Source organism: Lemur catta, chromosome 1 (genome assembly GCF_020740605.2).
Source record: "Lemur catta isolate mLemCat1 chromosome 1, mLemCat1.pri, whole genome shotgun sequence".
In the NCBI taxonomy this organism is placed as follows: domain Eukaryota; kingdom Metazoa; phylum Chordata; class Mammalia; order Primates; family Lemuridae; genus Lemur; species Lemur catta.
This window is the reverse complement of record NC_059128.1, coordinates 29,747,826-29,774,422: the sequence shown is the minus strand read 5'-3', so window position 1 is coordinate 29,774,422 and position 26,597 is coordinate 29,747,826. Positions and strand designations below refer to the sequence as shown.

The window sequence follows — 26,597 nt, the reverse complement described above, 5'->3', positions numbered from 1 at the left end:
CGTGAGCCACCGCGCCCGGCCTAAAAATTATTCTTGTTTTATCATTGAACATTTGAATAATAAAATTAAAAATTTTTGACATCAAAGTTTAACAAATTTGACATTATAGTGCTGGAATTATAATTAGCACTATTAGTACTACATTGCTCCTACTGTTTGCCATGGTAAGTAGTTGTTACTTTTAACTGACTTGAAAGTCAGATGAAACTTTCAACTTGGAGGAGCAAGGTTTTGGGGGGAGTTAATGTTGTCTTCTTCATATTCTTTAAATTTTTTAAACATGTTAAGCAAAGGTGATTTATTATGAAGGTTGTACATGATTTTAGCATCTTTTCTGCTGAAATTCTGAAGTGACAAAGCTTGTATTTTGTTTTAAATTTATCCTCAAGAGATGTGAAACTTTCCAAAATATGACATTTTTAAAAAAGACTAATTAAGTAGAATTAAATAACTGAAAATTAAATACCATGCTTCAGTGGGGTTAATGATTTCAAGAAATACGGACTATCCTGTCAGGTTTTAGTCTGAAATGTCGGTTCTTGGTGCACCCATGGCTGAAGGATGACCAGGCATGCCAAAGTTAGGCAAGCACGAAAATGAGGTTTATTGAGGAGAGAAAGATAGGATTATGCAGCAAGAGCCAGATACAGGTTTACAGAGCATGATACATACGCCACAGATGGCAACCGGACCTATTGTCTCAGCAAAGGGAAGGACGCAGAGAGGTGGTTGGTTATGGTCTGCGTCTTGTTTTATAGTGCCTGGATAGGGACCTCCCTTGTGGTTCAGATGTCACCATGGAACCACTTTGATTGGACAGTTGGGAGTCACATGATCTGAGTCCTAACTATGCATGCAGGTTCTAGACTTTGAGATTCTATGGTACCCATGCTGCTTGGCCCATGGGCTAGAGTCCTCTGCATTCTTTTTGCAGCTGGTATGCCAAGTTCTGATTGGCAGATTTGTAGGGTATTCCCTCCTCCCCCATGTATGGAGAATTAGGGTGGGGCAGGACCAAGATGGGGGCAATAGCACCCACTTTTGTCCCTAGAAGACCTGGAATCCCTCGCTATCTACCTAACATTTCCATGCTTGGAAAACTACACAGCTGTTAAAAAGAATGAAATAAGAACATTTATACTTACTTCCATGGAAGGAGGTCTATGGTACATTAAGTGAATAGACCAAGTTACAGAACAAAAAATGAATACCAAAAAACAACATCTACTCCTCAATCTAACCATCTGTTTATTTGTGCATACAAAAAGTGTGGAGGGGCCACACATACTGCTAAGAGTCGTTATTCCTGAAAGTTGGAGTGTATGTGAAGAACTTTCCCTTTTCACCCTTTGTACGTCTCTGTTGTTTGAATTTTTTTTTTTTTTTTGGAGACAGAGTCTTGTTCTGTTGCCCGGGCTAGAGTGCCGTGGCATTGGCCTAGCTCATAGAAACCTCAAACTCCTGGGCTTAAGTGATCCTGCTGCTTCAGCCTCCTGAGTAGCTGGGACTACAGGCATGCGCCACCACACCTGGCTAATTTTTTTTCTATTTTTAGTTGAGACGGGGTCTCGCTGTTGCTCAGGCTAGTCTCAAACTCCTGACCTCAAGCATTCCTCCCACCTCAGCCTCCCAAAGTGCTAGGATTACAGGCGTGAGCCACCATACCCGGCCTCTATTGTTTGAATTTTTAATAATAAACATTCATTACTTTTGTAATTTTTTTTTTTTTTTTTTGAGAGAGAGTCTCACTCTGTTGCCCGGGCTAGAGTGAGTGCCATGGCGTCAGCCTAGCTCACAGCAACCTCAAACTCCTGGGCTTAAGCAATCCTACTGCCTCAGCCTCCCGGGTAGCTGGGACTACAGGCATGCGTCACCATACCCGGCTAATTTTTTCTATATATATTTTTAGTTGGCCAGATAATTTTTATTTCTATTTTTAGTAGAAACAGGGTCTCGCTCAGGCTAGTCTCGAACTCCTGACCTCGAGCGATCCACCTGCCTCGGCCTCCCAGAGGGCTAGGATTACAGGCATGAGCCACCGCACCCGGCCTACTTTTGTAATTTTTAATGAAACAAAAGTTTTATGTCTGCCCCAAGTCCTTAATTTCTATTAATTGAACCAAGACCTTATGTATTTTACCTGTGTCTAGACCTTTTTAACTTTTTAGTCTGTGCTGCTTTTTGAGAGTGATGAGATCCATTGATTTACTACTTATTTTATAAGGAAAGACTTCTTTTTGTCATTATAATGATTTCACTTCCTACGGTACCTGAGGGAGCAGAGCATGTTGTAATAGTGACATGAACCTCCATCTCCAAGCTTCCAGCTGTACAATTTCTAGACTCTCACTTGGTAACCAAGAAGTCAGCTCTGCTTTTGTAGACTGATGTTTCACTTTTATCTCTTGTTTGGAGTCTCCAATCTTTGTACAAATTAACTTTTTACCACCCTACATCGATTTATTTTCTTTTTTTTTTCACTTGCTTTTGAACTTGGACAAGCTGCATCAATTTTAATCAGAAAGTGTTTGAAGAGCAGAAAGGATAGGTTATTATAGGTGTTATTGTACTTTAACTTCCTCAATGAAAATAGCATTATCATTTTTTCAAATTTGAAAAGTCATACATAAACACTATCCATGGGCATTTAGGTTGTTTAAAATTCTTTCTTAATATAAATAGTGCTGCACTGAAGATCCTTTTATGCATAGTCTTAAGATAAATTCCTAGAAGTTGAATTGCTGGATCAGAGAATTTTCATGTTCGAATTTTTTTTTTCTCCAAGCAGAGACTTCAGTGGCCACGTTCAAATTTTTAATAGCTATTTATTATTAAACTGTTTTACATAAGGTATATAATGAAAATGTATAGTTCACAAATTTTAGATGAGACTGCCTGATTATTCATGCTCCATTAATACTAGATATAGTTGTTTTAAAAAATCTTTACAATCTGATAGATAAATTATCTATCATTTTGTTTGATGTCTAGTGAGATTGAGTATCTGTCATCTGTTTACTGGCCATTTATATATCTTTTTTTATTTTCTTATTCATGTTCTTTGCCCGTTTTTGATACGTGATTTTGTTTATTTCTTGTAGAAACAATGTGCTCTGTAATGGGCTTAGCCTGAAATCACTCGCTGAGACTGTTTTGAACTTTCCCCTTGACAAATCTCTTCTACTTCGTTGCAGCAACTGGGATGCTGAGACTCTTACAGATGACCAGGTACTTCTTATCGGGGTAGTTGAAGAATGGAAGGGTCATTGCTTCTGAAGTATAATTGTTTTTAAAATTCAAATCTTCAAACATGATACAAGTATTGGGTGGGAAATGCCTTAAAATAGACTCATTGTCTGGTGATACTGAACATAATTGGTCTACAATAATGTATATGCCATTTAAATAAAAGAGTAAGAGTCTTCTTTATTTTTTTGAGCATTTGCTATATGCCAGACATTTTAGAAAATGTAATTTTTTTCCATGAATACAAACACCTAATTTTAAAAAGCATAGTGTTATAAGACTGATTTTAAGGAACAGTAAAGTAGTTCCCTGCATTACCTCTCCCCATTCTAATTCCTCTTCCTTCTCAGAGGCATCCACTTTCATTTCTTTCTGGTATTTACCATTATATTTCTAAGTTACATGTATGCATTATTCTTTCTTATTTGTACGTATTATCTTTGACTTCTTACTGTGGAAGATATGGTTTAGTACTCTCGCAATTCCTCTACCCTCAAACTCTTACTCTCTTCCCCATCCTCCCAAAATAGGTAAATCATCATTTTTATCAGGTTTAATATCCAGTATTTATATCGATATTATTTATACCTGAGCCAAATAGTAAACTGCAATTGCTTTTTTTTCTTATATATACTTTTTATTTTCCCAGTAATAATAATTGGTGTTTTGTTTGCTTAGTGTTCTATATACCTATTGTTTCAACCCCAGACTCTTTTCTAGAGCTGTAGATCTCCTCTTGTCTAGTGTGGATGCGCATCAGGTAACTTACGGTTTGTTTCATTTTCCCTTGGAGCTATCTCTCCCAGAACTCTCTGTCATCCTGCCCCCGTCAGGACTGATTGCACTCTCAGCCTGCTGCCCACCTGTCGTCCTAGAGCTTGCATTTACCATCGGCCTGGGAATTCTTTTCAACTCTTTTCTGTAGTAGATCCTCTGCTTTCTAAATTAAGTGTCTTTTTCCTTTCTTGAGTTGGTAGAGTACATTCGTAGTAACTTCCTGGGAAAGGGAGCATAGGAAATTAATTTATGACACCCTATATGTCTGAAAAGGTATTTGATTTCCCTTTCTTAACAATAGTTTGGTTGACTATACCATTTTAGAGTAGAAATTATTTTCCTTCAGGACTTCTTGTCTTCTAGCTTTCACCATTGGTGTTGAGTATGTGACTTGTTCTTTCTGGAATATCTTATCTTTATCTTAATTTTTTGAAATTCATGATGATAATACATGAGTATGGGCCATTTGTCATTCATTGTATTAGAATTCAGTAGATCCATTCAATCAGTTTCAGTTCAGGGAATTATACTCAGATTACTTCTTTGAAATTTTTCTAGACTCCTTTTGGTTTCTAGAATTCATAATTTTTTTAACTGGACTCCCTGAATTAATCCTCTAATTTTCTTTGAAAAATATTTTCTCTCCTATTTTCTATTTCTGTCTGTTTTTACCTTCTAGCAAATTTCTTCAAGTTTATATTCCAATTTTTTTATTGAATTTTTAATTATTTCTATCATATTTTTAAGTTATAAGAGCTTCTTGGTCTTCTCTGAACATTTGCTTTTAAAATAGCTTTCTATTTTTGTTTAATAGATGTAGTATCTTCTCTTAAGGTATTAAAGACTTGTGAAGTTTTCTTCTGCTTCCTGCATTGCCTCTTTTTCCTCTGGGTTCCTTTTTTTTCTAATGTTCGCTTTGGTCTTTGTCTTTCACATTAAAGGTTTCTCTCAAATGTTTAGATCCTTGGCTGTCCATTCATATTTAAGAAGGAGACATTAAAAAGCTGAGTGAATCCATCAGCTGATGAATGGATGTTGTATAGCTAGCTGTTCAATGGAGTATTACTCAGCAATAAAAAGATACATACTACAACATGGACGAATCTTAAAAGCATTATGCTAAGTGAGAAAAGCCAGTCACAAAAGGCCAGATGTCATATGATTCCTATATGTGAAATGTCCAGAATAGGCAAATCTATAAAGACAGAAAGTAGATTAGTGGTTGCCTAGGGCTGGGGGAAGTGAGGGATGACTGCTAAAGGATGTTAGTTTTCTTTTCGGGGTAATGAGAATGTTCTAAAATTGTTGTTGGTAACAGTTGCACAACTCTGTAAATATACTAAAATCCATTGGTTTGTATATTTTAAATGGGTGAATTTTATTATATGTAAATTATATCTCAATAAAACTGTTTTAAAAAAAGGAAAAGGCACAAAGAAGTAACTTATGTGGGGTCACAGCAATGAAGGGTATTAAATACATTAAGATATTATCTTATTAAAAGATATGGCAGGTCATTTCTTTTTCTTTTTTCTTTTTTTTTAAAGATAGGGTCTTGCTCTGTCTCCTAGACTGGAGTGCAGTGGCACGTTCATCGCTCATTGTAGCCTCCAACTCCTGGGCTCAGGTGATCCTCCCACCACAGCTTCCTGAGTAGCTGGGACTACAGGCATGTGCCACCATGCTTGGCTAATTTTTTGAAATTATTTTTTGTAGAGACAGGGTCTCACTGTGTTGCCCAGCTGGTCTCAAACTCCTAGTCTCAAGCAAGCCTCCCACCTCAGCCTCCCAAAGTGCTGATATTACAGGCATGAGCCATTGCACCCAGTCTGCAATGGCTGTCTGATTGACAGTCATACAGGCCTCTTATGATTTCAGCTATTCTAGAGGCTGACTACCCCCAAAATGAATTCCATGCACTAATTGTAAGACCTTTGTTAACTACCCTCCGCCGAAACTTGAGAGAAATCTGCCTACCAGTTTGATAACAGATAGAAAGAAACTTCACTGATTTATATAGATTTAAGATTTTCTAGTATTTAGAGTAAGTCATTTTTTTAAATATTCTAGTTAAAAACATACGGAACATGAGAGTTAATTTTACTATTTAATTTACTTTTTATAGCTTAAAATTTTTCATGATAAAAAGTTTTAAATACATGGTGCGTGGGTTATTGTACATTTTGAATTAGGACCCTAAAAGTTGTCTATATCTCTGTGATTGACTTTGAAGTTGCTTTCTCTGGTTTGCCTTCCACATTCCACTGATCTCTGACTTTTTTCTTCAGGTAACTTATGCTGCCAGGGATGCCCAGATTTCAGTGGCTCTCTTTCTCCATCTTCTTGGATATCCTTTCTCTAGGAATTCATCTGTAGAAAAAAATGATGACCACAGTGGCTGGAGAAAAGTCTTGGAGAAATGCCAGGATGTGGTAGACATCCCATTTCGAAGCAAAGGAATTATCAGATTGGGAGAAGAGGTTAATGGTGAAGCAGCAGAATCTCAGCAGAAGCCAAGAAGTAAGAAGTCTAAGGTCGATGGGATGGCGCCAGGCAACCACCAAGGGAGAGACCCCAGAAAACATAGAAGAAAGCCCCTAGGGGTGGGCTATTCTGCCAGGTAACTGAGTTGTTCCCTGTCTAGTAAAAAGTTAGTGGCCCAGCCTTCAGCAAAGGGTGTGATGCTTCACCTTGGGTCTGAGGAGAAGGCTTGTGAGGAGAGCAAAAGCTCTGCAGGGGTTAATTTTACTTTTCGTTTCCTTTAGGGACATTTGGACTATCCTTTGCTTTATTTGTGTATTTTCTCCTTTTTCCCTTCTTTTACTTTTTTATTTTTGGCAATTGGAATGGAAATCAGGAGAGCTTAGCCTAGTTTTGTCACTGACCCTGATGTGACCTTAGGCCTATTACTTCTCCAACTGTAAATGGGGTTACAGTTATTATTTCTTGCTTAATTCAGGATAGCTTTGAAAATGAATAACATGAAGTACCTTGTGATTTTCAGGAGAAAGGTATCATTTGGTTTTTTGTTCATATGGTATTTGGTTATTTAGAACAATATCCAGCTCTAAGAAAATGTTATTTCTAGCCAATGAGAATATTCATGTATAATTTATACCTCTGTTATAGGAAGATGACTAATAAGTATTTTGGACCAAAAGTTTGGTCCCTGTAGCAAAGTGCCTTTAGGAATTGGATGATTAAATTGAAGGAAGTATTGCATGTGAGCCAGAAATAAATCCAGGCCCTCATTACTTTTGCTTGAGCTTTAAAAATTTTAATTTACTTTGTTTAATCCAGTGATCTGGCAGTTTTCTTGTTGCTCTGCTCCTGTTGTGTTCACTGCAGAGCTATGTAAACACTAGCAGCTCACTCCCTAAGGTCCCAATCCATAAGTATAAAAACTAAAGACATAAACTAATTCATTTTTAGTTCTGTTTCTTAGCCGAATGCAGGCGGAGGATTAAACATGGTTTCTTACCCTGTTTTTTTCCCATAATTGGTATGTTTGACCCTAGTGTTGAGAGAATAGTTCGAGTCACTCAAAAGAGAATATGGGAAGGCAACTGACACCTTGACTAACAATTAGCTTTCAGTTTGAGATCGATCTCTCCCTTCCCTGCAGAAAATCACCTCTTTATGATAACTGCTTTCTCCATGCTCCTGATGGACAGCCCCTCTGCACTTGTGATCGAAGAAAAGCTCAGTGGTACCTGGACAAAGGCATTGGAGGTGTGAGATTCAGCTGTCATAGTTTCTCTATAATTAGATGCATGTGGGTACTGGCTGGAATAGGAAGTGAGATAGGGAAGAGGATGGATAGAAGAAGGCAGGAAGACCTTGAGACACATGGGACCAGGTAGTCACAACCCAGAAATAGTGTTCTCTGCCAGGACACTGCGAAGAGCAGTTAGGGAGGTGCTTCTTCCTGCGGTGGGCTTGGGGTTGGGGGTGGGGGAACATCAGATGCTAATGCCTGTTCTTTTTTCTAAGAGCTCGTGAGTGAAGAGCCTTTTGTGGTCAAACTACAGTTTGAACCCGCGGGAAGGCCTGAGTCCCCAGGAGACTATTACTTGATGATTAAAGAGAACCTATGTGTAGTGTGTGGCAAGAGAGACTCCTACATTCGGTGAGTGTGGTTTGTGTTGGGCTGCCCGATTGTCTGCCCCAGGTGAGAGGTGCCTTTGTAGCCACATGCAGAGCCCTTGGAGGCCTTGGTTGAGTCTGTCCACTTTGGCTGAGTCTGTCCACTTTGGCTTTCCCCACAAGCTTTAACATTCTGCCTGGCCTTGCTATAGTGACCTACCCCTCCTGAGCCGTGCCTTAGTTTCTGGAATGCAAGACTATTCTCAGTAATAGTCTGCCATGGAGAGTGGTTCCCTTTTGCTCATGAAGGACCAAAGACCAGTAGAAGCTGTGTCCTTATAATCCTCCCTTGAGTGGGTCACAAGCCTTCTGAGTCTTGGTATTGTTCGTGGAGTGTCCAGATGACCTGAAGGCTGCTCTGTGCTGTAATACAATTTCACATCAGGGTTCCCACACAGTGAAGGTGAGGCTGCGTACTAGGCCTGAGTGCCCTGACACTTGGGCTTTCTTCCTGGCTTCTGTGGAGTTATTCACTTTCCTCCTTTCTTCCCCTGCAGCGTGAGACAAAGAGTTGTTGCTGCTGAGAGCTTTTCCTGACAGCTTAGTTCTCCTTAGAAAATAATGATAGACCTTGGTGAACTAGGGAAATAGTGCCAAAGTAAGGGATTCCTCAGATGAAGGAAATTGGCCTTTTCAGGTCCCCAGGCTTTTTTGAGAGAATTGTTTTCCAGATGTCAAAGGCCACTAGAATGTCTCTTCATTTCTCTGAGACTTCCTTCTGGGAGCACAGCCTTCTCAAAGGTTGTTATTAACCTCTCCCTATCCCTGGCCTTCCACTGAAGCCTGACAGCAGGCGGTCATACTTCAAGGAGAAAGGAACCTAGGACACAGATAGGGAGGAGTCTAATGCACATGTAGGTCTGAGAGTGGAATAGGTAGTATTGCCTTTATGCAATCTGTGTTGGGTGGGGTGCCCAAGGCTTCTCAGTCATATTAGGCCCAGATTAGAATCCCAGTAGCCTGTCTGCTAGCTTCATGTGTGTTCTGTCTCATATGTCACTGAATGAGCACTGTTTTCCGGGTGTGCCTGTTCCAGAAAGAATGTGATTCCACATGAGTACCGGAAGCACTTCCCCATTGAGATGAAGGACCACAACTCCCATGATGTGCTGCTGCTTTGCACCTCCTGTCATGCCATCTCCAACTACTATGACAACCATTTGAAGCAGCAGCTGGCCAAGGAGTTCCAGGCCCCCATTGGCTCTGAGGAGGGCTTGCGCCTGCTGGAAGATCCTGAGCGCAGGCAGGTGCGTTCTGGGGCCAGGGCCCTGCTCAACGCGGAGAGCCTGCCTGCTCACCGAAAGGAGGAGCTGCTGCAAGCACTCAGGGAGTTTTATAGCACAGACACGGTCACAGACGAGATGCTGCAACAGGCTGCCAGCCTGGAGACCAGGTACCATTTACACTTGTGGTCAGTGAAGGGATTGGGGAGTAACCCAGTGAGTGACATTAACCCTCATTATTTCATAAGACTGCTTGCCAGGGAGGGGGCATTAGCTGCTTGCAGCACCTGGCTTATGGTCAGTCCATTAGGTGTCTAATGGTGTAAGACACCATGACGGTAGAATAGAATAATCTACTTTAGAATTTCCTTTCCGAGGAAAGAAAAGGGATGGGAGAGGAGAGGGGTTGCTAGGTGACTTACGTCATCAGTAAGTGCCGTTCTCCTCCCGCCCCTTTTTAATAAAAATTAAAAAAAAATAGAATTTCCTTTCCATAGGAAATTTGCTTTTTGTGAGGTGTTTGTCCTTGACCCTTTAAAGTCATATGCTAAGTCGAGTCATTCTCATGATTAGCGTGAGAGTGCAAATGCAGTGGAGTTGCATCTTATATATTCCATGCAGAGGTAAATCCTAAAGTCAGCACATGGGGTGAAATAATAGTCAAATAACATCCTCAAATCTCTGAAATTCCCCCATGAAGTATAGTACAGTTGTCCCTTGGTATGGGAGATTGGTTCCAGGACCTCCCTTGGATACCAAAATCCACTGATGCTTAAGTCCCTGATATAGAATGGATTCAGATAAGAACTCTGGGGCTTAGTTTTGCTTCCCAACTGTTACTTTTTTCAGTAGTACTAGGGGTTGAAATAAGTGAACTGGTAAGTTCACAAAGCCCTGATAGTGATGCTCGTTGCCTATAGGGTTTTTGTTATCAACTAAATATAAATAAATAAAAACTTTAATTGTAGCAGCAAATGTTTCTTTTTTTCAAAACCAAAAATGTTTATTTCACCCATGCTACTGATCTATCACAGATACTGTAAATATTGAGCAGATATTTATGAATACACTGTGTCTTACAGCACCAAGCTAATAAACTTTACATAAATTGCCTTCATTATTTCTAATAACAACCTGATTAGGTAGGATTTGGATTTCTTACTGGTTAACTGCTAATATTGTATCTTACATTTTTAAAATTTTCAAAGTTAAAAAAATTTATTATTGCATTTTATCCCCACAACTATTCTGTGAGGTTGTAGAATAGACATTACTTTGTAAGTTTTTTTTTTATTATTATTTATTTTAGAGACAGGGTCTTACTCTGTCGCCCAAGCTGGAGTGCAGTGTTATTATCATAGTGTACTAAGGAGCCTCGAATTCCTGGGCTCAAGTGATCCTCCTGCCTCAGCCTCCTAAGTAGCTGGTCCTACAGGCCTGCACCATCACATCTGGATGATTTTTAAATTTTTTTGTAGAGACAAGGTCTCACCATGTTGCCCAGACTGGTCTTGAACTCCTGGGTTCAAGTGATCCTCCCACCTTGGCCTCCCAAAGTGCTAGGATTACGGGCATGAGCCACTGCACCTGGCCTTCTAAATTTTATATTAGATACCTTGAGGTTTAAGGCTAAGTAACTTGCCAAGGTCATATTATAAATTAGTGAGAATGGCTCCTTTGACCAATTCCCAAATATGTTTCCCAAAACAGCTAAACCTCTCCATTTCAGCCACAGACCTTTCTAACAAATTTATCTTGCTGAATTGAATAGATGGATGCTGGACTTGGGACTGAGAAGAACAGCTGTTTGGAGACAGATAGGCAAGTTAGTGGGAAGCTCATGAGCTAAATAATATGTCTACAGATACCCCGAGGGCACTGACACTGCTAGGCTGGTGGGAGTCCTGGGGGAGAGGATTGAAAGTGGGATGTGGATGTAGGGAGAGGAAAGAGTCTGTGCAGGCAGGGTACTTCCTTGAGGAACATCATCATTATTCACAGGGGGTGAAAGCACTGTTCACGTGGCATCAGAGCAGTTTTTAAGGCCTCTCTGTTTAGTCGGGAAAGAACCAGGGATTCATCTTATTCAGCAGCATCATTTGCAGAAATGAGCAACCACAGTAGCATTTCATGGTGACTGAAACACTTCTCATCGATGTGGTTTGGCTTTGTTTTGTGGGAAAGAAGGCACTAAAGAAATGTGCCAACTTGCATTTTACATTCAGGTATTACCCTGTGTTGTGAAAAACTGGAACATGTGGGCTGACGTAACAGCCTCATATAAATACTGAGTATGGCTCAGAATGGATAACTTAAAAGAAAGGGTGAGCTGGTCACTGAAGAACCTTGGAATAAATAAAACGTTCAGCTAGATGGTAGGGCCTCCCGTGTGGGGCCTGAGCATTATGCAGTGGCCTGAGCATTATTCAGTGACCTTCGCATAGGTATAGCTCAGAACCCCAAATGCCTCCTGTAGGATTGGGAGTTGTATGTTCAAACTCTAAAAAGGGGCAGAGATAACAAAGAGGATTTTTTTTTTTTTTAAGACAGAGTCTCACTCTGTTGCCCAGGCTAGAGTGCCATGGCATCAGCCTAGCTCACAGCAACCTCAAACTCCTGGGCCCAAGCAATCCTTCTGCCTCAGCCTCCTGAGTAGCTGGGACTACAGGCATGCGTCACCATGCCCAGCTAATTTTTTCTATATATATTTTTAGTTGTCCATATAATTTCTTTCTATTTTTAGTAGAGACGGGAGTCTCGTTCTTGCTCAGGCTGGTCTTGAACTCCTGAGCTTAAACGATCCGCCCACCTCAGCCTCCCAGGGTGCTAGGATTACAGGTGTGAGTCACTGTGCCTGGCCTGAAAGAGGATGTTTTGAAAACATTCAAGTAACTAACCCTTTAGGAGTCTAACAACCTCCTCACATACATGCAGCATTTGAGCTGTCTGTGAGACCGTCCTGTGCTTGTTTCCCTCAGACCCTTTGTACTTCATGTCTTGACAGGATTTCCAATGAAAACTATGTTCCTCACGGGCTAAAGGTGGTGCAGTGTCACACCCAGGGTGGGCTGCGCTCCCTCATGCAGCTGGAGAGCCGTTGGCGTCAGCACTTCCTGGACTCCATGCAGCCCAAGCATCTGCCCCAGCAGTGGTCAGTGGACCACAATCATCAGAAGCTGCTCCGGAAATATGGGGAAGACCTTCCTATCAAGCTGTCGTGATAGCTGCTTTCCTCCCAGGTTAGGACAGGTGGGAAGCTGGAGCCAAGGTTGAAAAGTCACCTCTTCCTGTTTTAATAAGTCATTGTCAAAGCCGGAGCGATACAACTCGGAATACTGACTTATATTAATACTAATCCCAGGATACTTCTGATGGAGCAAGGCTATTGTTTTAAGTGGAGCTTATTGTGATTTTGGACTTTAACTGGACAGTGTCAGTATCCTTTTTTTCTCTCTTTTATTTTTGTGGACAAGAGAGGCCTTGGCCTTTGTTTTTAATCTCCCTTTTAATGGAGAATTCTCCCTGAAGTGCTTGTTAAGACTCTCAGAAAATGTTTTTAATGTATTTCTTCCCTGTCTAGTATGTTGGTTTATCTCTAACAGGGGCTGTCCATAATATTAATGTAATCAGGTTAGTAGGGGAGAAAAACTTCTTCCAGAGGTTAGAGAAATGAACAAGGAGTCAGATTTATTTTCCTAATTTTCAACCTCATAGTTACAATTTCTTTGGCTTTCTGCTGTCCCACAACTCATCTGGTTGGGATCCATCCCATCTGGGTCACTTCAGTTTATTTCACATTACTTGAAAATGCTCCCCTTTACAAATCCAGGACCAAAGCAGCACTTCCTGCCATGTGCTTCCACCCTAACACTGGAGGAAATCCTTTTCTGGAAATGAGCCTTCAACCTGGGTGGGGCAGAAAGGACCAGAAACACCACCTCCCGTTAGAACTCTGACCATTTGCTCAGCTTTTCCTTTCGTGCTGTTTGTTGCCTGCTTGTTGCACTCCTCCTGCCCAGAACTGCAAGGTTTTCAGCTTAATCCCTTTCTGAGGGGAAGATAATCTTTTCTCAGAATCAGTATCATCTCCTGTTAGTGTTCTGTATTCCATCAGATTTGCAATACTGACCTCTTTTAAGTACTTAATTCACTTCCGGAGTCATTTGGTCAGGTTGCAATGTGAGGACTAATTCATCTCCTCGGAAGCCTGGGACACCAGGATTAGTTAATATAATACTTTAGATGTTCATAAGGGGAATGGTGTTTCATTTTCAAAATGTTAGGCCACCACTTTGAGTATGAATTCAACTTATTAGTGATTAGTATTTTTTCTTAAGTGTTAGGAAAACATTCATATTTTACAAGATCTTAACAAGCTTAAAAAAGAATTTTACAACCAGAATCCAACAAGAGCTCTATTTTGGAATTGTGCCCAAGTCGGTGATGGTTGCTCTAACGTTGATAAATAAAACTTCTTCTAAGCACAAGGCTCACTGATTGTAAATGTAAAAATTTTCTTTGTAACTTTATAAAATTGGTAAATATTCTTGGGAGAGGAGATATTTATCCTACAGGTCCCTGCCTCCTGGCAGTGCCATGGTGTGTGTACACGGATACACCACACACACTGCACCACAGGCCATCAGCAATGCACGTCCTATCCTGCATTTTGTTCCTCTGCTCCTTCGTCCCTGCTTGTCTTCAAACAGTCATAGCTGGGATCTAAACTAGAAATCCTTGAAAACAAATAGTAACAGCCACTTTGGGGAATGTAGATTCAATCTATAGGTTATGAGGCCTATCCTAGCTGTGTGGTGTGGAGCCCAGGAGTGGAAGAGAGCCCTGGTACTTGGTTGTGGTAACAGTAAGGCTTGCCACAAGGTGGCACTCAGAGATTTGTTTTTATATGCATCCTTGCGCGCTAAGCAACCATGGTTACCGAACATAACTTATGACTTATGTTGCAAAATTTGCATAGCTCATTTTGAGTCATTTTGATAGCTTTACAAGAAAAACTTTTTCTTTTAAACAAGAGAGTTGTGCTGTTTTTTTCTCTTTCCCTCCCATTCCCATGCTAAGAGGCAAGAAACACTAAAGAGGTAACTTAAGCTGTAGTGGTTGCCATGGGAAGACGGAATAGGTTCTCCAACTGAGCTTTCTGCAGGGCCCAGCAAAATAGGTCCAGCAGCAAGGCTGAGGAAAAGGCTAGACTGTGTCCCACAGGATTTCTCATCCTTTTCAGGAAAGAGTTATGGTATAGATTTGAACCTTTTTATTCCCTGAGTCTGCCTTGAACTTTCACTGCCTTTTCCTAAGATGGACAGTTGCCATCTTAAATGAGAAATTTTAGGGTAGACATGTTTTAAAATAAATATCTTTTTTTTTCTGATAATAAAGGTAATGTATGCTCATTAGAGAAGAGTCTAAAGAATAAGAATCATCCATCTTCCCTCTAGAACAGAGCTAAATTTTGCTGGTGTATTTATGAATTTCCTTTCAGTATTTAAAAATGAATTAATATGTATAATATTTAAACAAAATGGAGGATCATACACACACACACATTGGTATCCTAATTTTTCTCTCTCACTCAACATGGTATCACAAATAATTTCCTGTGTCTTTCAATCTTTGCAAATAGATTTCCAGTGGCTCTGCCTTATTTTATCCATTCCCACACTGTTGAAAATTTTGGCTTCAGATCCTTTGTTATTTATTGGTGATGCCATACGAACTTTCCTGTGTATATCTCTTTGACGCTATCTTTAGTAATTTCTTTAGAATAGAGTCCTAGAAATTGGATTGTGAGGAAGGAATTGGATTGCTGAGTGAGTAAAAATTGATGTCACCTTTTAGGAATGAAATGCTTCTCTTTGACCCTTTAGCTCCAAGTGCCTGGTGCATTCATGGAGCTTCTGTGTACGTAGCAGTGATAGGACGGTGTCATGGCAAGGGCCTCTCTGCACGCTCCCTGATCATCATGTTTGTGGGCACTGAGTCTCTTCTCGCTTCCTTTCTTTCATCCTTATTGCCTCATTTCCCCGTTGCAGTTGATGTGTTTTGTAAGCACTGTTTGTGTTTATTTTAAAATAAAAGTATAGGTTGGTCTGAGTGCAGTGGTGTTTACAACTAATTGATCACAACCAGTTGTAGATTCCTTTGTTCCTTCTCCACTCCCACTGCTTCACTTGACCAGCCTTTAAATGAAATAAAATAAAATAAGATAAAAATGTAAATTAAAGGTTATAAACAGATTTTTTCCCCTGATAAGCAATTAGTGATTTGCCATTGTAAGGTGAATGAGGCACAACATTCAGCGATTTGTTGTTGCGTAAGAGTGCAGCCATAAGTTACTTATTCTTATCCATGTCACGGATGGAGATCAGATGACAAAATGTATTCTGTTGAAAGAAAGCCATTTTAATCCCTCATTTTAGCCTCTTAGGAACCCAGCAGGCATAAAGAGCTTTTGTTCACCTTCCTATTCTGTTTCTTTGGGGCCTTCACATTTGGCTATGAGTTAAATCCTTAGTTTACCCTGCCTTTCTGAGTTTTTCATTCATTCATTTATCCTTTCTTCCTTTTTTTCTCTTCATTATATCTCAGCCTTATGAGAGATATCATTTTTTCATTTAAAGGAGATATTTTCTCATTTTGCAATTTTGCTAATTATTATGTATTTTAAGTGAATCCTTTTTTCTGGTCTTTTGTCTTTTCTATTATAAGATGGCCATTTTTAGAGTACGTAATCCCCTCAGGAATACAGTGAGAATCAGTTTTTCTTGGAGGAGATAAACTAACGAAGAGTGTAAGAATGATTCTTGCTATGATTAACTCTGGATCTGAATAACATAAAAATAATACATAATCCCCAAAATACTTTTATTTTGGAATTCACCTGTACTTTTTAGACATTCACCAAGTTGTCCCCGTGTGCAAGAGTTCAGTACCTTCTGCCTGTTTCAGTCCTAGAGCAGTTTTGCATCAGGTGATGGAGCAGAGCTGTGACGTGCAGCCACACGGCCCATGTTTTCAAAAGGACCTATTCTACCAGCCTACTAGGAGATGGATTAGTCACTCCCTTTGCTTGAGGCACCAAGGCCCTGCTTAAATGCCAACATGTTATTTAGGAAGGTGGGAAGTACATTAGACCATTGTTTGCTTCTAACCAGCTTGTCTGGCAGCCTCTAGACACTGTGGGTAACTGACCAAATAGGTAATCATTTGGGAGATAATCAAGAACTGACTTCTTCTACATATGAACAGGGAATGTGAGAGGACTGAGTTCATGCATCCTGGGTTGTACTCTCTTCTAATACGGTTCATACTGCCTTAAAGGTCATTCTCTGCTCTGACTGAATGGAGGTAGGAATCTCATACCCTCCAGACTGAACTCAAAGAATTTGCCCTCCCTCCAGCCTCCTTATTTGTTATTAATTCTTAAATTTTGCTCTCTTGCTGGATGGGTAGCCTGTTGCCTTTCCACTAGCATAAACTTCAAAAGCTGCTGAGTTTAGAGTCATCATTATTATAAGCATGATGTGTAGGTCCAGAATATTCCTGATTTGGAGTAGCTACTTATATTCATTCTACTTCTGTTTCCCAAAGATCTCCCTTCTCAGGCTACAACTTGGTAAGGCAGAGTTGGGATTCTGACTACTCAGGCCACCAGGGTATCTATTAAATCCTGGATAAGAATCAGAAATTTGAGCTTAGTAAGCTAAAGGGACTGAAAAGAAATGAGATTGAAACACAGGTAGTTTTAAAGGAGGTACATTTATTTGGTGGGTGGGAGTGAGTTGGGGGCTTGTTCATAGATTTAATTTTATATACTTTTCCTATACCCAGTTCCATCATGGGTTGGAGGATCAGAGAGGAGTGGGCTGGTGACCTGGGTTCTTGTTCCAGCCACCAGCTGTGTATCTTTGGACTAATCACTTTTCTGGACTCCTTTCTGTTCCTACAAAATTAGGGGCTTGAATTAGATGTGCCATAAGGGCCCTTCTAGCTGTAGCATTCTGTAATACGCTTTCTCTTGGGTACTGTGTACCTTCTGCTTTGTTGCACATTCTTGTCCCACCCCCGGCCCTGGAAATGGAAACTATGCATGGAAAGGAGGCTAATGAGGGAAGCAGGATGCCATACCATGTCCTCCTAGCCACATTGACTAGGGAGAAGCCTGCTGTCTCCATCTGGTGCTCCACTTGGGGTCAAAATACCTTTCTCACCAGAGAAAGGTGATGTCTCTGTGTCTCAAGGGAACTCACATTTCCACTCAGTGTACTATTTAACCATAAAGAAAGAAGAGAAGTCTTTAAACACATTGCCAGTGCTGTAAAGTTTAATAAGACATAAGTGTAGAGTGGAAATGAGGCAAGTGTGCCAAGTGTTGTAGATGGGAGGATATTGAGGGCAGGGAGGGGAAAGACTTTTCTCATTTTAAGGATAAAAGAAACTGACGATATGTCATAGAGAACTGGATAGAATTGGGTACTTTAAAAGGAAAACATTAAACCAATGAGTAAAAATATTCTCTCTCTCTTTAGAGACAGGGTCTTACTCTGTTGCCCAGGCTGGAGTACAGTGGCACAAGCATAGCGCGCTGTAATTTCAAACTCCTGGGCTTAAGCATTCCTCCTGCCTCATCCTCCCAAGTAGCTGGGACTACATGGGCACACATATCTGGCTGATTTTTGTTTTTTGTAGAGATGGGGTGAAAAAAGGGCAAAAAAAAAAAAGTTATACCTGTGTCTGGTATAACTTTGACTCGCCTTGGACTTTGTCTTGCTTACTTTTGCTTTTGCCTGGGCAGCAGCTAGACAAACGTGTAAAATGTAAAGTTTGCATTTTATAAGCTGCTGAAAGATATCTCTCTTTATATATATCCATTCCCTATGAACTGACAGAAAATACACTTTTAGTCCATCCTTGTGCTTAGTCCCAAAGAGAGTATATTGGCTTTTCTTTGTGTAACACAGATTTATACCAAGTATGTTCAACTTGGGGCTCTTTTCACAATAATCACCTAGATCTAGACATGACCTCCACTTTCTACCAAGTTGGGGTACTTTTGTTATTCCAGAAAAAGTGACCACATAGCCAAGAAGGAAGCTAAACTACATTTCTCTGCCCTTGCCTAGATAGACCCTAACTTTATCTAAAATTCTGACATCTCTTGTTATATCCCATAGAACCAAGTAAAGGCCCACTCAGCTGGCTTAGTTTCTTTTTAATCAAGATACGTATGTTTGGCCCTGGAGATTTGGTAAGCCTGAGCTGCCACACATATGGCTTCCTCTGAGTTCTTGGATACAATGAACGGGACTAAAGTTGGCTCAAAATAGGAACTGAAGACGACTTGGGGTTAAGTTTTTCTTTTTTAAATGTTATACAAGTGCAGAGCAGTTGGCTGCCATCCCCCTCTCAAACCATCAGCAAAGCTTGACCTTGGCCAAGATTTTGCCTCATCCTCTTGGCATTTCAGCATAGAGTTGCGTTTCAGCCGTGGAATGCTTAACCAAAAGCACATGCTATAGTGGTGGTTTCCAAAGAGCAAGTTTTTGCAAAAAGTCCACATAGTGTTAAAACAACAGCTTTCTCTTAACCACCAACCCAACAAACCTCTAAGTGGTGATTCTTTGGCTTATTTGTACACAAGGGCTGGGATTTTTGGGTTTTTTTAGCAATACTTCATTGAAGTGCAGTACAATTAACATAGAACAAAGTGCATAAATCTTAAGAAGACAGCTTGATGAATTTTGACAAATGTATACACTCACATAACCAGTAAGGACTAGAGTTTTTAATATTACATGAAACACCTGTCTTGATGATGTATATCTTGGGTTTGGTAGGTTGTACATTCATCTAGTTGAGCAAATTACTATAAAACAATAAATCCAGGTCAAAATGTGATGAAGGTTTGGTGGTCTGAGATCAGGCAGTTTGCCCTTTTTTCACATCTCGTGGATTTGGTTATTGTAAAGCTTCATGATGTTTGCTTTTAACAAGTTAATTTTTAAGCAACAGGTAAGGTGGGCATGGTGGCTCTTACCTGTAATCCTAGCACTTTAGGAGGCCAAGGTGGGAGGATCACTTGAGGTCAGGAGTTTGAGACCAGCTTGATGAACATAGTGAGACCCCGTCACTACAAAAAATGGAAAAATTAGCCAGGTGTAGTGGTGCGTACCTGTAGTCCCAGCTACTTGGGAGGCTGAAGCAGGAGGATCACTTGAGCCCAAGAGTTCAAGTTACAGTGAGCTATCATGATGCCATTGCACTCCAGCCTTGGGGACAGAGCGAGACCCTGTCTCAAATAAAATAAAATAAATAAAATCGTAATATGTGCATGCAGGACAACTTTTTAAAAAAACATACAGTGAAAGGGAAATCTCCCCAGGCATTTCCCTCCTTGAAGGTAACTAGTATTATTATTACTTGTGCATTGTGTATCCTTCAGAGAGATTGTATGTGTGTATCGTTTTGTTTTTTAAGTCCCAGGTTGCTTCTCTGGTTGTTAATCAAGAATATGTTTCTCCACCCCTTCCTCCTATACTCTAGGTTCTAGTCTAGGGCGTTTAAGCAGAAACTCTTTGGATCCCACAGCCTCAGCAGGACTACTACTGTTTGTCTTGTACTGTAAAATTTACCCTCTCTATCTGTCAGCTGGCTCAAAAGTTCATCTTTCTTACAGGATTAGCCATGAGTTGATAATTGTTGAAGCTGGGTTTATATATTGGGCTCTCTAATTTTTTATATATATTTGAACTTTTCCATTAAAATTGTTTTTTAAAAATTTAGATTACTTTAGCAGTAGCTCCTGCAATACAACCATCTGCTTAAGTCTTTTGTTTGTTTTAAAGTAATGCGTAATTGCAACCTAAACGCAAATTGTAGGTGAATCTCTAGACACAGCTCCCTGCACTGCCGTCCCAATCAGACATTCAAAATTCCAAATTTACAAACATGAACAGGGATGATTATTCACCTTCACAAGCCACCCTTTGCTTTAAACTTAGGATTGCCCTCAAATTTATTTTGAAAAGCCATCCTCTCTGGTACACTGTTTTTCAGGAATATAAATCTCATGCAGAGTAGAGGGCTTATATTCAGCCTTATTAAACAGTATTTTACATAACTCATGGGCTCAAGAGCCAGGGAAGGAAGGACCTCTCATCCCCAGTGCTCTCAGTGGGAGAGGAAACGGAACTTGCATAGACGGCTTTCCTAGCCTTATAGTGTACTTTCTCTGGGGTGGGTGGATAAGTAGTCATTTCTCCGGATTAGAGCTTCCCAAAGATACATAGTCCAGGAAAAGGAGTTAGGCTCTTGGTATTTTTGAGTTCAAGTCCCATCTGGTTTCCCTAGGGCCATTTTATCCTTGCTGCCCTTCATGCTCGCTTCTTTGTCTTGCTGTGGTCTAACCGCCCATGGCTTTTCAATCATGAAGCATATTCCCACCAGTCAGGGGCTCCATTTGAGCATCCCCTTAGAGCAACTGTCACATTGGAGCAGCATCTGCTTTCTGACAAGCTTGAAGACAGGATGAAGGAAGTCATCAAGTCTTTCCCAGTGGAAGTGGCTACCATAAGCAGCCTTTGGGACTGTGTTCAATATACCAGGAGTTTAGTGGCCTGGAGGCTTGGGGGAGGAGAGATAGAAGCAGAGGTCGGTCAGGATGGGGCAGAGACCTTCATGGTCTCAGGCATGTGGTCCACGCAGGGTCCTAATGCTGGAATGGTTCCCTCAGCCTTTGGCTCCAGCCTTTTCTGGGCAGAGAAACAAAAGGAGGCAAAATGCCTGGTGTGTTTTAAATAGATTCTGCTTGCTGCAGCCAATAAGCCCAACAGCTTAGAAGGTGAGTGACCCTTCCCGAGAGATTTATGTTGCACCATTTGTCTTGCCTCCAGCCCCTTGAGTACTGACCACCCTGACCCTCTACCCTCCTCCCCTCTGCCCTAGCTCCACAAAGGTTAGTGTGCTCTTGCTAGTCTCTGGATGGTTCTCTTCAGGCCTTTCTGGTTTTAATGTTTATTACACTTTTCACTCTCTGCCTTTTCTTTCCCTGAAGCTGTTTTCCCTCATGCTCTGTATCTTTTCATCTCTTGGAATCTGTGTCCACTTTCCCAAATGCACATCTCCATCTGCTGCTGCTTGTCGGACTCTGTCGGGCCTTCTCAATTGTCCTCTCACCCTCACCCTCCCATGACCCCTTAGGGGACAGCCTAGCCCCACCTGGGCCTGTGTGCAGTTGGGGAGGCAGGAGAGGCTGTTCACTGCAGCGCTGGAACCTGGGGCCGGCAATCTGAGGTCAGTAGTCAGTGCTCCAGCACAGCCAGATTGAGTGTGGGAAGCACATGGAGCCACGTTCAGAAGGGGTCCTTCTAGTAGAGAAAGCCTTAGGACTTCAGAGACCAAACTGGCTTGTTCCCACTCTATCCACAGAGACCGCTTACAAGACCTAAGAATCATTTTAAGAATACTTTAATTTTGATCTCTGGATTCCCAGTAAGAGGAAGGAAATGAATATTTTTTATTTACTAGTGAGAGATTGACTGTGTTGGTCCTAGAAAGAGGTAGGGTGCGGGGAATGTGCATGGAGGGTGGGAACCTATCTTGAGCAATCTCTGTTGTGGGGCAGGTGACAGCTCCAGACCAGGAAATGGACCTCAGCAATGGCAGCTGTTTCTTGGCAGTGTGGCACTGCCATCAGTAAGCCAAAGGAGGGGGAATCAGAGAACTCAGAGGAGGGGCAGAGGAAAGTACGGGACAGAGGAGTGATGGGCCAGTACCCGTCCAAGATTATAATCAGAAAAAGAGGCAGAAGAGGAAGGCCAGGTGGAGGCTAGATGTGATGCGGGACAGCTGATGAGGGACTGGCACTGGGGCGTGGGACCCTGCCAGAGATGCTGCAGCCCAGCTCTGCCAAGTAGAAGCAAGCAGTGTGGGGTGAGGCCAGGAGAAAAGGTCTCTTTGAAGACCCTTTCTCCCCACTCATTTCTAGCCCTTTTATTCTTTTTTCTCTTATGTTCCTATCCTCATGTTATATTAGCAGCAGAAAACAAACAAAAAAAGGCATTCTGTCTTTGAAAGGGAATGACACGGTCTGGAGGATTTAAGGCTGGATGAACTTCCCCCTTTGCAGAATTCTTAGATCTCTTTGCCCAGCTGGTTGCTGGAGCTGTGAGAGCCAGAGCCTTACTGGAGCACCCTGAATGGAGTCCCTGTACAGCTTGACAGCCCGGAAGAGTGCCAGTGGCAAGCATAGCCAGCAACGGGTGTGCACCCACAGAACCCCTCCAGGCCCATGGGGCAGCCACGGAAGCAGGGCAGTTAGCCAGCCCAGCTGGGGAGGCGGGTTTGCCTTAGGCAGGGCCTGGTTTGAAGGCAGTTTCCAATGTCTGACCCCAGCCCATCACTGGGCCCCTCTTTCGCTAGGCCCTGAGGTGCATAGAGGCTTGTGGTAGAAGACAGGGAAAGGAGAACTTTTCTCTTGCTGGAAAAAAATTTTAGGTACAGACGTAATAAATGCATGTGGCAAAAAAATTCAAAAGGTACAAAGGATATCCAATGAAAGCCTCCCACTCCTGTTCTCCTCCGGTTCCCCTCCTGGGAGGCATCCCGGGATGTGCCAGTTTCTTGTACATTCTGCCAGTTTCTCTTTAGGTCTGCTGGAATCTGGAAGTTTTCAGATTCTTGATCAAGTGGACTATTTTAAGTTGCTTGGATGTATGTGTGTGCGTAATATGTGTGTGGGGATCAAATGATGATAAAGAAAATTGTAGCCCAGTTTTTTGCCGATAATTCTTGCTGGGGCAGGGAATGGTTTAAAACATTAAAATAAGTAAATAGAATCCTAAAATGTTAGCACCAGAAGGCACCTTCCAAGTATTTTATACCAAACCCCTCATTTTAAACATGAGAAAGAGGCCCAGATAAGTGACTTTTCCAGGGTCACCATGGTAGCTGATGGCATACCTGGGACTAAAACCCAGGCTTCCTATCTCCCAATTATCCCAGATCCCCAAGAACATACCGACTGCTCCATCTTTAGGTAGTGGCCTTTTTATGTGTGTTATTCAGAGGTGAAAGAAAAAACAAATGATTACACATAGACCTAGAAATTTCCTCCAGTGGACACAAATATGGGACAATAAATCAGTAATCCCGGGAAAAACATGAAGTCAAATTCCAACTGAAAATAGAGCACACGCACACACCCACCCACACGCAGGCACTGGCAGAAGGCAGACAATGACAGCCGGCAAAGTCTTTTGTCTGTCGGGCCTACTGGGCTCCAGGCTGAGATTCAGGGGCCAGGCCGAGGTGGTGAAGGGCAGCACAGTGTCACCCCTTTGCTGAAGAACATGCAGCCCTCCAGCCTACTGTCACTGGTATTTTTTTGTTGGGCAGCGGGGAGAAATGTCAACCTAGACTGACCTAAGGACAACCTGTGTGATATGTGGGCAGGGCTGCCAAGGGAAGAGAGGAAGATGTGCCTGGCCATGCCACCACGGAGCTCTGCCACCACTGGCTCCATGAGCACTGGCAGACAGCCCCAGCTGTTTCCTACGATCTGCCAGGAGGAAACTCCCCAAGATTTATATGCTGATAAAATGGCAGGATGATTTTTTAAAATTCTCCCTGTTTTGGCATCAGCTCCAGACACTGTGAACAATTTCAGTGTCCAAGCCAGATTGATGAGCCTTTAGAGGATGGCTTCAGTGAGAGGGGACATGTATGACTGTAAACACGGCTGTAAAAACCCTCAATTTCTTTGAAATGGTAAATTTCCAGGCAATGTGGATCTGACGTTACACGCCTCCTGCGTTAACAGCTTCTTCTTCCCGTTCAATTATTTTGACTGGGAAGGGAGTAGAAATTACACTTCAGAATATATCGATGGATATTTTCAGCCTTGCTGAGAGCTTCAAAATATATACCAATCCTGGGAACATTGCTTTAATTTCCACTTCCCACTTTCAACAGGGAAAATGGAGGTTTCAATTATAGGCACCAATAGACTGAAGGAAATGCAAGGCCAGGACTATGGGTCTCTTTCCAACTCAAATTCTCTCTGGTCTTCTTGCGTGGCCTCTTTCATATTGAGCCAAATTTTGCTCAAGCCCTAGGTCTAGAGGTCCATCCTGATGTGTACCAGATGGTGAGGACCTTGATAAAGAAATGAGTATTCCTTAAGAGACTGGGCCAGATGATTTTGTCAAGGCATCTGACAGAGGCAGAAAAAAAGTGTCCATTCTCTGTATCTTCATCTTCACACGAGGTGTCCAGAAGTCTTTCCCCCAGGCCTAGGTGCTGGGTACATGGGCAGATACCCAACAATGTATTTGCCCCCCTTGTGTTCCTAGTTTTCTCATCTCTAGCTGACTGGCCCCAGCCACTCCACTTCTGAGCTCCAGACCTGGCTTTATGGATGCCTTCCTGACCACAGAGAACTCAAATTCAGTTCACCATGCCTCCTCTTCCTCCTGTATCCCCCATTTTAGTTAATGGTTACCTGACACCAAAGCACTTGTCTCCTGAGCAGAAAGTTACGTTATTCTCAAATCCCTTCTTTCACATCCACTTCCAGCTGATCACCAAATCCTCCCCTCCTTCTCTCCTGTTCAGCGTTGCTGCCCTAGCCCAGGCCTCAGCATTGCTCACCTGGACGACTGCAATATTGTGCCTCTCGTCATCAGCCTCCGTACTAAAATTTAAAACTGATCATGTCACTCTCTGTTTTAAAATTCTTGGCTTAGCAGAGTAAGTCCAAATTTTTTCCAGAGGCATAGAAGGCATCTGTGAACTGGTCTGTGCCTACCCCTCTAACCTCATCACCATCACCAGCCCTAACCTACACACACGCGCGCACACACACACACACACACACACACACACACACACACCCCGCCCACACACACACTAAGCCACTCACCATTTCCGTGCTGTCATGCGTTTACACATCTCAGCCACCTTTGTTTGCCCCTCTTCCCAGAGTGCCCTTCCAGGTCTCGCCCACCTGCTCATACTTTAAGGCTCAGCTCTCAAATGACTTCTGACTTGTGAAGATGCCCCCTCTGTGCTTCTGTAGAGCTCTGTCTTCTTGTAATTATTTATGCATATTTCCCCATCATCAGTTACGAGACTCCTCAAGGCTGGGACCAGGTTTTGTTAATTTTTGTATCCTCACTATCTAGAAGTGCCTGGCAGTAGGTATTCTAGGTAGGTATTCAAGAAGGAAAGGTAAGGAAGGGACTAGAAATACCACCCCAGTGGGCACACAGGCTCTGGCTTTACAGTCTGAGTGGGCTCAATGGCATTTTCATGGGACAGAATGGGGAGCAGCAGCAGCCTGCCACCCTTGATACTCATTCATTCATCTACTCTGCACAGATATTTAGTGAGTGCTGCCAAGATGCCCAGCGCTGTGCTGGAAACTCGTAATACACAAAAGAAGGCTGCCAGGCCCTGCTCACAGGAGCTCCCATTCAAGGGGGAGAGACAGGCATGTGTAGGCACTCACTGGCCTGGCGTCTTGGCGGGCCGTCTGCTCTGCTCTGAGGACCTTCGCCACTCAGCTCTGCAGAGGCTGCGGAGAAGGGGCAGGGGTGTAGGAGAAGGTGGACATGGGAAGGTTAGAGAGGCCTTTGAAAGGGCTCTACCTCTGGGACCCATTCTGCTGACCAGTTGGCTTCACTCATGCATTTCTCCTCTGTATGAATTCCCTGCTGTTAATAAAAGGCATTTGACACATTTCTAATTAGCCCGCAGCCTCTGCAATCCTATTATTCCCCAGTGTAACACCTGGGACATTTCATGATTGGCAATACCATTTGTGGTTCCTGCAGTTGCCCATCAGCATTGGGGTCATTCCTTCTCTGACTTCTGATGGGACCACAAAGGACTTTCTCACCCCCTCATCCTGGGGCAGTGGGGTTTGGCTCTGGCCCGTGATTAGGGGAGGGGGTCGCTGCTCTGAAGGAAGCACTGTTAGAAGACTCACCACACTGGCCCACCCTGACCCTAGATGAGTAGCGCCCTTTCTCTGGGTTCTCATCCTGCGGGCATCTCTCAAGTGCTTGACTTAGGAGAGAAGTGCATGTTTCACAGAGCTACCCTGCCTTTTCTCCTCCCTCCCTCTTTCTCTTCTCCCTTCCTTCCATCAGCAAATACCTAACGAGCATGTACTATCTGCCACTACTA

At 42.2% G+C, this 26,597-nt stretch overlaps 1 protein-coding gene across 4 annotated transcripts in view; it reads left to right on the top strand.

Moving 5' to 3' along the window:
- Positions 1-26,597, top strand: part of EXD2 (exonuclease 3'-5' domain containing 2) — a 40,187-nt gene that overhangs the window by 12,245 nt on the left and 1,345 nt on the right. The window contains exons 4-9 of one of the 4 annotated variants that reach the window (XM_045564921.1): positions 3,102-3,228; positions 6,312-6,643; positions 7,649-7,755; positions 8,017-8,152; positions 9,206-9,562; positions 12,397-12,631. In XM_045564921.1, coding sequence (XP_045420877.1) covers positions 3,102-3,228; positions 6,312-6,643; positions 7,649-7,755; positions 8,017-8,152; positions 9,206-9,562; positions 12,397-12,613 — 1,276 coding nt within the window. In that variant the 3' untranslated portion in view covers positions 12,614-12,631. Of the gene's footprint in view, positions 1-3,101; positions 3,229-6,311; positions 6,644-7,648; positions 7,756-8,016; positions 8,153-9,205; positions 9,563-12,396; positions 13,880-26,597 lie in introns of those variants that run through there. The other 3 variants (XM_045564929.1, XM_045564914.1, XM_045564937.1) reach the window with 3 other exon arrangements.